Source organism: Miniopterus natalensis, chromosome 11 (genome assembly GCF_054644295.1).
Source record: "Miniopterus natalensis isolate mMinNat1 chromosome 11, mMinNat1.hap1, whole genome shotgun sequence".
NCBI classification, from domain to species: domain Eukaryota; kingdom Metazoa; phylum Chordata; class Mammalia; order Chiroptera; family Miniopteridae; genus Miniopterus; species Miniopterus natalensis.
The window spans coordinates 70,376,368-70,388,813 of record NC_142091.1 but is presented as its reverse complement, the minus strand read 5'-3'; the positions used below and the strand labels follow the sequence as shown (position 1 = coordinate 70,388,813).

The 12,446-nt window shown below is 44.0% G+C and overlaps 1 protein-coding gene across 1 annotated transcript; it reads right to left on the bottom strand.

The window, feature by feature from the left end:
• Positions 1 to 5,355: 5,355 nt before the first annotated feature.
• Positions 5,356 to 11,003, bottom strand: MS4A1 (membrane spanning 4-domains A1). Its single transcript, XM_087822295.1, has 6 exons — positions 10,845 to 11,003; positions 10,298 to 10,417; positions 9,356 to 9,412; positions 8,100 to 8,336; positions 6,723 to 6,824; positions 5,356 to 5,592 (listed from the first exon to the last, which is right to left on the bottom strand). The coding sequence occupies exons 1-6, from the start codon at positions 11,001 to 11,003 to the stop codon at positions 5,356 to 5,358; spliced, it is 912 nt and encodes a 303-aa protein (XP_087678421.1).
• Positions 11,004 to 12,446: the final 1,443 nt, after the last annotated feature.

Sequence of the window (12,446 nt, the reverse complement as noted above, 5' to 3'; positions counted from 1 at the left end):
CTTTTTAAAATTTTCGTGCATGTTTGGGGCAATTACACTTTTATTCTCTTTCTGAAATGTTCTAAGCAAGAGAAATAAAGAAACAAATGCTAGAAACATCAGATGGTGACGAGCCAGATGAAGGGGGGGGGACCCAGGTGAAGCTGGGTGGTCAGAGAGGGCCTGGTTTACGTTGGTTTTCCTTGCCACTTTTTCCCAAATCCTTGAAATACTGTCTTTACAATTCCAAAGTATATTTCAGAAGCTATTTAAAGTGATAACTAGTTACCTAAATTACTTTATTGTAAGTATTCACATTTACTTAAAAGAAAAAAAAAATTATTTGAGTTTTATATAATCAGTTTTAATAAAGTTTTCTACCACCTTGTGACTTGGATCGTTCCTGTCATAAGCTTAGGCTCACTGCAGCTGTTTCCTGCAAAAAGCAAAAGCATAACTTTTACAGGTTTCATTTCCTATAAAGAGAATGGCGAATAGATCTCTGGGCAGGTCTTTTGCTGCAGAAGCTGATGGAAAATGGTGTCAGGGTTATTGACTCAGTGAGAGCGTTTTGCCAGGCCAGGACCAGCCTCTTCTCTCTTGCTCGATCTCATCTGGTTCACAGAGTAATAGCACTCTTGTCATTGATGCTGCAGCCCACAAATCTGTTTCTGTCCTATTGACTGCAGTGGTTGTTCCTGTCAAAGCTGGGGACATATACATGTGATGATCAGGAATGTTATAAAAGTCGCACACAGTTGTCAGTAAGTTGTTAGAATGTCATTAAGTTGGAGGTGATGCCACAAACCCCAGCTCTTACGTGAACAAAAGTGGCCAAACTTTGCAGCATCCTCTTGACTAGTGACAGCAGAGTAGTGCATCTGAACGGTGTACGCTTCACAGAGGCAGGGGTTCTGCCTGTCGGTCACTGTACGCATGCTGGGGCAAATGCAGGCTTGCAGTTGCTGGCATGGAAAATGATACAGTAATTAACACGAAGAAACTGTCTTGCGTACTCACAGTTGTAAATCTACTTTTGCCCCACCCTGTATACTCATCCCTTAGAACAGCACCAAGCCATGGGGGGCGCTCAATAAATCTTTGCATTTCTTAAATGACTGTAGCCTTGTTCCCGTCTGTGCCTGCAGGTTTTAGACCACCCACCATGCTGGATAATTCCTTCCCCTGCTTCTCATTCAAACCCCTGAATCATGTCTCTCCTTCCTTTTAGGACCAAACACCCCCGCAGCAGAATCCGCTCTCACAGCTCAGATGTTTTCGCGTCACATTCCCTTTTCATTGAATCGCAGTCTGTCTGCTCTCGTTAGCACTCTTCTAAAGTTGTTTCCCCCAACGCTGGCAGCGACTCTTGCTTACTCAGTCCAGTGACTTCTACTCGACTCTCATGCTTGGGGGTTTCTTAGTAACACAGCCCCCCCTCCTTGCCCCTTAGACACCCACCCTTCCTTAGCTTCCAAGACAGACCACCCTCTAAGTCCCTCTCCTTCGTTAGACACCCTCAGTTTCATCTTCACTAACCTCACTTTCTCCAACAGCTAAATGAGGTCATTCCTTACAAAGTGTCACTGTCCCCTGGTATTCAGTACATGTCGTAATGAGTCTTCAGTCCACAGTGTAAGATTATTGACCCTGCTCAGTCTCAGCTGGTGATCAGTTCCCCTGCTTCTCCTTTCTCAGCTTCCCATCTCTCCTGCCCCACCCCCCCCATTATCCAAACTCAAAGCCGAGAGATGGCTTTGATTTCTTCCTTTTTTTCCTTCTTTATATATAATAAAGTCCTTCACATCCATTAAGTCCTGTCTACCCTCAAATATCTCTAAAATGTAACCCTCTTCTTTCTAGTCTTTAATTCAGATCTAGTTTCTTGTTTACTCCTGCTGTCTCACTTTTTTTTTTTCTAGACTAGTTTTTTCAGTATGAGTTTCGTTTTATTTTGAAATTGAAACTGTGGAATGAAGTGGTTTGTGGCTGTTAATTATAATTTCTTACTTCCCTACTCAAGCATCTTCAATGATCCCCTAATGTTTATGGATTAGAGACCAGATGCTGTGGGCGTTGAAGACCCTGCATAGTGCGGTCCCAGCCTTTACCTGCTGCCTGAAGTCTGATTGCACTCTGATTTAACCTCGATCCTGCCAGGTTATTCTGTGAGTAGTGCCCCCGAACACAGCTAGAATGTTTCTGTTTTCCTCCTATATAGGTATTGCTGCCCCTACCTGAAATATTCTTTCCTTTTTCTTTTACCGTATAATTTCTGCCTGTTCTCTGAGGTTCAACTCAAATGCTCCCTGTTCCATGAGATTTTTTTTTAATACTTTAGCCTTCATTGAGCTCACTTCTATCCTGTGATATTATTGAGCAATTATGTTGTGCTAGGCACTAGAGCATTTTACTATTATTTAGTCTTTCCTGGCACTCCTATATCATTGGTTTGCTCTTTTAAAATTATTTTTATTGGAATGTGATTCACACACCTTAAAACCCACCCTTTTAAAGTGTTTTTAATACATTAACAAAGTTATGCAACGATCACCATTACATAATTCCAGAATGTTTTCACCATCCCCAAAGGAAACCCGAGTTAATTAGCAGTCACTCTCCACTCCCCTTCCTACCCACATCAGCCTCTGGCAACTGGCAACCACTAATCCACTTTCTGTTTCTATGAATTTGCCTGTTATGGTCATTTTATATAAATGGAACTGTATAATATGTGGCTTTTTGTATCTGGCTTCTTGTACTTAACATGATATTTTCAAGGTTCTTCCATGTTATGGCATGTACCAGTTCACCATTCCTTTTGATGGCTTAATAATCTTTCATTATACGGATATAACACACTGTTTTATCTATTCATCAATTGATATACTTTGGGATTTTTTCCACTTTTTGGCAGTTACAGATATTACTGCCATGAACATTTGTATAAAAGATTCTGTGTGATCATATATTTTCAATTCTCTTGGATATATATACCTACTAGTGGACTACTGGGTCTTACTGTAACCTATGTTTAACTTTTTGAGGAACTGCCGAACAATCTCTCAAAGCAGCTACAGCATCGTACATTACCAGCAGCAGTGTCTGAGGGTTCCAATTTCTCCAAATCCTCACCAACAATCATTACTTTCTTTTTGATTATAGCCAGCCCCATGAGCGTGAAGTGGTGCCTCATTGTGGTTTTGATTTGCATTTCCCTCATGACTCATGACATTGAGTATCATCATGTGCTTATTGACCATTTGTGTATTTGGAGAAATATATAATTAGATTTTTTGCCAAGTTTTTTTTAATTGGCTTATTTATCTTTTTATTGTTGATTTGTAAACTTTCTTTAAACATTCTGAATACTAGACCCTTATCAGATAGATAGTTTGCAAGTATTTTCTCCTCTTATGTGGGTTGTAATTTTACTTTCTTTATATTCCCCTCTGAAGCACAAATGTTTTTAATTTTGACAATATTCAGTTTTTTTTTTCTTTGTTTGCTTATGATTTTGATGTCACCCCTAAAACACCATTCCCTAATCCAAGGTCTTGAACTTTGCACCCTGTTTTCTTCTAAGAGTTTAATAGCTTTAGCTCTTACATTTGGGCCTCTGACGGACTTTCACAAGGTTTGAAGGGTGAAGACACATTTTGAATAATGAAAAGAGGAAATATGTATTTTGCTCAAGGTTCCTGCAGCTCCAAAAGTGATTTGCAAAAAACAAAAATTTGGAAATACCGTAAGTACCAATTATAGAGGAATGGTGAATTCTATATTGATTTAATGAAATGTTAAGTTGCAACTAAAAATAACAGTTATGAAAATTATATATCAATAAGGAAAAATATTTATGAGATGTTAAGTATAAAATGCAGATTATATTATACAGTGGTTACAGGTGGGTAAAATTATGTATTACTGTGAACGAGGGTGATGAACTACCCTGGTTTGCCTCAGACTATCTGGGTCTTAGCACTGAAAATTCTGCCTCCCAGGAAACCTCTCAGTCCTGGACAAATCACCCTGTTATGAACAAGCTGCCCAAGGGATAACTGGGGAGCAGATCATAGCAAGGATATTCATTCTTCTCTAGCAGTCAATATTGACGGTGTCTAGGATTCTAAGGAGTTATCTGAGATTAGTAAAAACGAATTATTTGAGGTCATAAAAATGAATAAAATTAAATTCTTAAGGAAACCATGGTTTTGGAGCAGAAGCCTCATTTATTTCAGAAGTGGAGAAAATAAGAAATAAGATATTGTCGTTTGTGAAGGTTTTCCCGTGATTTTTTCCCTTGAGTCTGGCATTGCCCCTCCCTCTTCCCTTTCCTAGTTCAAGGCCGGAGGGCCTGCCATATAGTTCGGTGAAATTCTGGAGTGCCCAGAGTGAGGAATTTGTTAGTAATGACCTGGTCCCTGAAAAACCTGTTGACCCAACTCTATCATTTATGTGGGCATTGGGTAGACAGTTTGGTTATTTGAAACATTACAGGATTTGAGTAGGAAGATCTGGATATGAAAAAGTCTCTCAAAATTAGTAGCTGTGGCCATTGAGAAATTATCTTTATTTACAGATTACTTAGCCCCTTTGAATCATGTGTAAAATAAGGATAGGAATTTTTTTCCTGATCGTGGACAATCAAATGCAATTGTTTGATAAAATACTTTGTTGGCTGGAAGATATTCTGCAAATACAAGTGTCGCTTATCATTTGAGGCGTGGGTGCTCCTGGGGCTCTCCTTTCACTCTCTCCTCTTGGCCAAAGGCTGAAAGGAAATGGGCAGTGCAGCCCTGAGCCCAGAGCAGGAGCTGGGGCAGGTCCCATGGATCTGCACCCACTCTGCTGGTGCAGGGAGAGGGTTGGGGGTCAGCCCTTAGAGCCCCCCTGACGGGGCGTGGGGGCTCCAAGAATGCGCCCCGGTGTCAGCCCCGTAGCAAAGCAGGTGGAACAGACTTCTTGTTGCGTCTCATTACTACTTTCCTGAACACAGCGGTGCAGAGGGAGCCCCCCCAGAAGGCAGGTGTGGTGGGAATTGGGGACGGTTCGGGGATGGCGTGGAGCAGTCCTTTAGCTTTTTCGTTGGGTGCAGTCTCCCTACAGAGAAGCGCAGAGCGAGTCGCAGAAACACAAGCAGCCCATCGAGGCCAGACCAGCGAGCAGCCACCTTCTGCCGCTGGCAAGAGTAAGAAAAGTGCTCCGAGCAAGAAACACCGTCTGCAGGAGACCGGGGGGGGGGGGGGGGGGGGGGGCACCTTGTGCGGGACGGGGCGAGGGGGATGCGCGAGGTGCGTCGGGTGCGGGGCGCGCCTCGGGAGCTGCGGGCACTAACGCTTGGGAGGAAGGGCACGAAGCAGCGGCGCCGAGCCGTCAAGGGGCGCAGTCGCCTTCCGTCGGGGACGGTGCCGGGTCGTGGGGCGGCTCGGGGAAGTTCAGCTCCGTTTCCTCTTCTTCCTCCAGGATGGGGATGGCCTCAGCGTCGTCCTCGCTCGGCGGCCCCGCGGCCGCCTCGGGCATCTCCACCGCCGCCTCGCGCAGCTCCGCCGCCGCCTCCCGCTTCTCCGCCGCCGCCTCCCTCCTCTCTTCGGCCGACAGGAGGACCACGCCCTGGGACACAGAACCACCCCCGCGCTGCGGCGTCGCCTGGCCCCGCCCCGCGCTTCCCCGCGCGCGCCAAGTGCGCCCCGTGCGCGCCGCGCGCTTCGTTCCCCGCGCCGAGCCCGGCCGGGCGGCTGCTGCGTGCGCGCTCCTCCCGGCCCTTCGCCAGGCTCGGCCCTAGGGGCGGCTGGGGTGGGTCACTGGGGAGAAAAGGGGCATCTCTAATATTTTAAACAAACAAACAAACAAATTAAAAGAGAGAAAAAACACACACCACGATTCATCCTCACTTACGTGCGCGCACGTAACCCGCGACACAGACCGTAGTGTGGTGAAGGTCTGGCGGGCTGCGTGGTGGAGGGGACCTGGGGGGGGGATGTCTGTAATACTTTCAACAATAAAGGTAAATTAAAACATTTTTTAAAAAAAGACTCATCCTCAAGGCCAGCAGTTTTTGCCACTTTTCCTGGAATGATCACACAGTATTTGGGACAGAACACCCTAACAGCAGAGGGATTCCGGTGTTTGCTTTGATTTGCCTCTATCGGGGGTAATTTTGGGGAAATTGTTTTCTTCTAATCCTACTTTTCTCATTGGCAAAATGAAGGGATGAGTGCTGATTCCTAAACTCCGTTCTGAGCCTGGCTTCTGTTGCGAAGCAGCTGGGAAGGGGTGTTGCTGTCTCCCAGGTGTTCAGCGTCTCTGAACCTACTGCTCTGGAAGAGGGGTTAGATGAAAAGGTGGTATGTAAGGGGCGGGTGGAAGCAGGGGGTAATGAGAAATAAAGCAGAAGAACTGGTGGCTTTAATCAGCCCTCACCCTTCAGCCACCTGCTTTTTTTAACACATGACATATAGAATCAAGTTGGATGCCTGAAGCCAAGCAGAAGCCAAGGTCAGTAAGAGGGTGCACACATTATAGAACTGTATCCCTGTCGAACCTTTAGATTTATTTCAAACTTCAAGACATTTTCCCTCAGTATTGGTATTTTCTACTTTCCAGAAACATGCCAAGGCCATTTTCGATGGAGCTCCCGGGCTCAAAGTCTCATTGGATTACATTCTCTTTAAAGGGTCTTTTTTTTAGGGTAAGTCATGGTTTTCCTAGAGGGAGGTTGGGACAGAGTGGCTACTACTTACAGCTTTGGGTTTGGAGCACAGTTTTTTCCATTCACTCTCAACAGTGCCAGCTGCCACAAGTTTCTGGAAGAAGGCAAAGATCAGCATCGCAGTGAAAAGACTCTGAAGAAGAACAGAAAAGTGAGGGTGAAAATGTAATAATAAAAAAACCGTAAGAATACGGTTTGTGCTCAATCAATGACTGTCGAGTAAAATTAAATGATTAAAAGATCAATTATTTAGGTGAGTAGTGACTAACTGTAAGAATTATTAGTATCTTTATAGCCAAAATCTGGAAACAGCCCAAGCACCCATCAGCAGATGAGTGCATAAAAAAGCCACGGTACATTCACACCATGGAATACTACACAGCCATAAAAAAAAAAAGAGGCGCTCTTACCCTTTGCGACAGCACAGAGGGACCTGGAGAGTATTACGCTAAGCATAATAAGCCAGTCAGAGAAAGACAAATACCGTATGATGCCACTAGTATGTGGAATCTAATGAACAAAATAAACTGACCAACAAAATGGAACCGTAAGCATGGACACCATGGACACGTGCAACAGACTGGCCAGTGCCCAGGTGGATGGAGGTGACTGGATAAAAAAGGTGAAGGGATTAGCTAAAGAACATATATGCACACCCCATGAACACAGACAATAGTTTGTTGAAGGCCAAGGGAGGGGGAGGCGTGAGGGAGTGGAGGTGAGCAAATGGGGGGAAAGGGGACACCTGTAATAATGTCAACAGCAAAATTTTTAATAAAAAATAGTGAAAAAACACACGAATATCTTTATAACCCTAAGCCTTAGTACAATTCCTGGCACACAACAAATAGTTAACAGTGTTGCTGATAGAAAGTAAAAGAGTAATACTTAGTTGAAAAATCAGTTCTGTGTAGGAAATACTATGAGGAAATTCATGAGGAAAGAGTAATTACTGAGCCCCAAATTAGTTGCATCCAGCTTTATTTTGGGATATCACACCAAGGAAACCTCTTTACACTTGGGGTATGCATCTTTTCCCCTTCAGACTCTGCACTAAAAACTCCTTGAGGCAAAAGATATTTATAACAAGTAGTTCTTCAATGTTCATCTTAATAATAATAAATACTAATACCACTAATAAAGTTAATATTAACGTTAAAGAAAACGCTTATATGCCACTTTCTATGTACCAGACACTGTTCTAAAAGTTTTGCATACATTGACTGATCCATCAAAACAGCCCTACAAGTCAGTATTTCACAATGAAAACTGAGAGAGTGTGGTTAAAATTCTTGTGCAAAGCCATGAGGCAATAAGTCCCAGACACAGACAGCCTGGATCTAGAGTTGATGCTCATAATAGAAATGCCACACTTCCTCTCTGAAAGGAAATCAGATTTCACACTTACCAAGAATACAGATCGAATTCTGTAACAATATTGTAGATATAAAGAGTTTTTCTCAGCAGGGTTAGCTGGCTCACAGTTGTGTATGTTAATAGATAGCACGGGAGCGTTAATGAAGTTTGGACTCTCCATTTTAAAAAAATGGGAAACTGTAATATTAAATATGTCCATGATCAAAAGAATTATTCCAGAAATGGCAGCAAAGAGGCTCAATGAGTTCATGATCATTTTTCCTTTGACCTGAAACGGAGACATGCAGAGTCATTAATGCGGTTGGGTTTCCATTTGGAGAACTTAAGCCAGGGCGGTATCCCAGGCCTCATGCCTCTTAAGAGGCACTACACCGAGATCATCCCCTCCACACGCCTCTCAGCTTTTAGCCTGTCACTGTCAAATAAAAACCTCCACCTCGCGATCTTGCTTCTTTCTCAGTCTTCCCCATCTCATTTTATGCCATCGCCATCCGATCAGTTTATCAAGAAAAAATTGTAGGATTAATCATTCTTATAAATTGCCCCCTTGCACTTCCTTTCACTGCCACTGTCACCATCCTAGTAGGCATTTAATAAATATTTGTTGGGTAAATGAAGATAAATAGTATTCAGACCATATCTGGCCGTGTAAAAGGGTTGAGGAGAGAGGAGGAGGTTCCTCTGTCTCAGTGAAGCGGGACGGTATTGTGGGTAGACAGACAGAACCCTCTGGGCCTGGACCATCAGGGGGACAAACGGCAGCAAGAGTAACACCTCCTATTCCCTACCGGCATCAGTGGCAATCGGACCCAGTCGGCTGTCTTTCAAAATGCCATTGGGGCTGGTGCCTCTGGTAGCGTAGGTCAGAGGATGTCAGTGGGCAAGGACAGTAAAAGGCCAAGACAGGAAAATAATGTGACAAGTACCATAAGGATACGAGATTATTGATGGGTAAGACACACATACTTCCTCCCTGACTATATGACCTGCGGATGGCAAGTCATAGGACCGGCTGAATTTGGAGAATAAAAAATCTTCATAACAGTTTTCCCCCCAAAACCCAGTGTGTCAGACCTTTAATTCTGTTTCCATGGATGCATTTCAGGTAGATCTCACTTCCAAGTTTTTTCTTAAATAAAATCCTAACAGCATTGAAGAGGATTTTTTGCTTTTTAGGGACGAGGGAACTCAGTACTACTGTGATTCCAAAGGTTTTTTAAGAGTCCTTGTTTTTAACTGAGAAATTAATATTTCCCTGATGTGTAGAGAGAGCATACGATTACTTGCCAAACTCTTCCTGGAGTTTGTCTCGGCTGCTGCCAGGAGTGATCCAGAAATGATGTACTGTGAAAGGAGGGGGGGGAGGGGAGATGGGAGAGTGGGGGGGGCAGAGAGGGAGGTTACTTTTTAACACTGAGAAACGGTTGCAGAAAAGCTATCCACACTTTCAACTACTTGTGCTAAACTACCCAGCCGTTTTTATCGGATTTCTTTTTCAGTGGTCATATTTCTCTGTTACTCAGGTTCAAGTACATTCAATCCACGCCTTTTATTCAACCAACTGGAGAGCTGTGACTAGGAATGTAATAAAATTAAAGAGGCAGAATTCACATTGCCATGTCCATTAATAGTCACACTGTTTTGTTTTCTTTCTTTACAATTTTTTTTTTTTTTTTTGTAGAATTGCTTTGTAGTTCCCAAGGATTTATCTGACTGATGTCAATGAAGAATGAACCAATGCAGGAAATATTCGGCCTGAATGTCACAAGCACCCCATTAAAATGTTGGCTGCTGCAGGAAGTGGTGATGATTATTTCTCATTTTCAAGCTGTAAAAATGGAGAAAATTCTTACTCTAATCCCTCTCCCCTTGTTCTGAAATTTTCAACCTTGGGCTCATCTTTATCACAGCAACTAGAAAAATACAAGGTGATATAAACACCACTGCCCCCCATTGCCTTTGGAGAGGTCATGCCTTGAACGACCCTCCTTCCCCGTGTAGGCTCACGGGGGGGCACTGTACCCTGACCCCTGTGAAGCACGAAGGCGAACTCTCAGCCGGGCACTCACACCCAGGTTAGTCAGCTGTCCTTCCGCTCAGTCCCTCTAACCACACAACCTATTTCCCACTCAACGCTCCTCAACACAGAAATAATCTGGCATGTTGCTGTGGAGTTTTTTAACATTTTTGCCTGCATCGCTCCCCAGACGGCTGTGGATTCTTACTCACCATAACGCCTCCCCAGAGAGGGTACCACACAGTCACACAGATGGGCACATAGACCTCCATGTGGATCATCAGGAGGCCGCCGAGGGCGATGTGGAAGAGCCCGTTCATGATCTGGACCGCCTGGGAGGAAGCAGGGGCACTGATGGGTGAACCCGAATCACCTTCAAGTCAGAAGGCAAAGGTGAGGCTGCAGGCCCTGGCTTGGGCCTGTTCAAAGTGCCCAAAGGAAGTGGTGAAGATGCCAAGGCACGTGTCTTGTTCGGATTCATTTTCCCCACCACCCGGGACATTTCCAAGGCAGGTATGCGTGGGATGCTGGTGACCAACTGGAATGGGAGATCCCTAAATGCGCAAGCCTCAGAATCAAAAGGGGACATAGATCACTGTGATAACGTCTCTGTATGTCCCTGATTTGACCCACTGTTTTAGACCTAAAGAACGCCTCAGGTTGGATCAGATACCTTCAAATTGGATTGAGTCCTGTACTTGGCCTACAGCATCTGCGTCTGTAGTCCCCAGGGTATGGAATGGAGGGCAACTGACTCACCCCCAAAGCCTTGGATTCCCTCATGAAGAAGCTTTGTGTGGGGCCCACCACCGGAGACATCTTCCTGGGAATCGGTCTTTTAACAGGTTGCATGGCCACAGGGCCTTTCATAGGATCTGCTGGGAAAGCTCCACTCATTGAATTTCTGGGTGTCGTCATTTCAACCGCAATACTCCTAAAAAATAAAATAATAAAATGAGAAGAGAACAGGATTTCAGTAGTCTTTTATCTTGTGTCATTCAACCTGCATACTGTTTTTTTCTGAATTCTTTCCATGGGTGTCGTTGGGGGTACACCTGGCCTCTTCCTTGTGACTTTGGATCTGAGGCAAGGCTGTGTTCTAAGACAGGGTTTGGAGGGAGCATCTCAGGCCAGGACATATGTGCCCAGGGGTCGCTGCCGGTATTCTTGACAACTACGTTTGGGGCATAATTTATCTTTGTAGAGAACATGCTCATATATCTGCATGTCCTGTTTGTCTCTCAGCCCTGGGTGCTTTTCTTACACTTTAATATTGGAAAATGCATTTTGGACTGACTTGCTCTTGTCCCTTTGCTTACCTACTTTTGTCTGTTGTGATGGACCAGCGGCCTCGTGACAGAGTATGATGGTGACTGCCCTTAGAGCCAGGAGGGGCCAACTGGAGTCTGCCCCCTGCCACTACTCTGTGACCTTCAGTTTATCACTTCCAGGAAGCTCTCTAAGGTTATATGTAAGACCACAGCCTCCTCAATCAAGTTGCCTAGGTTTTAATCACGATTCTTTTATTTGCCATGAAACTTTGGGCAAGTTTTTTAAAAGTCTCTGAGCCTCAAGTTCAACTGTAACATGGGGATAATAATAATTCTTATCTCACAGGGTTGCTATAAGGCTTAAATGGTCTGAGGATCTATGGGTGGCTGGTGTCTTTCTACTCAGGTGGAGCTCAAATGTCAGATCCTCAGAGAAGCCTTCCCAGAACCCTCAATCCCGATGCATCCTCCCAGTTACTCTCTCCCACAGCGCCCCATTGTATTTGCTTCAGACACTTATCCCTGGGGGGGAGTTACTTTGACTACTTGCTTGCTTACTTATGCTCTGAATCTCCCCACTAGAATATAAATTCCATCAAAGCAGAGGCCTTCATCTCTCTTACCCAGTATCTTAGTGGTTTCTTAGTAAATATGATTGGAGAAAATGTATGTAATGTACCCATGTCTGAATAATAATTAGCTGTCTTGGTTGTTGTTCTTGTTTTAGTATTATTACCTTTATGAGCATTAGTTTCTATTGTTTCCATGTGAAAAATAAGCACAATACCCCTTTCACAGGTATTTGTGAGAAATAAGTAAGTTAACATGTGAAAGTGCCTAGTACCTGGAGAAAGTAGTAAATGCTATTTGTTCTTAGAGTTAATTATTTCTGAAGTTAGACAGTGATTATTACCAAGGTCCTTCCCAGCTCTAATATTTAATTTTTATTTTTAAAAAATATATCTTTATTGATTTCAGAGAGAGGAAGGGAGAGTGAGAGAAAGAGAGAGAGAAATATCACTGATGAGAGAGTCGTCATTGATCAGCTGCCTCCTGCATGCCCCTGACTAGGGATCGAACCCTCAACCTG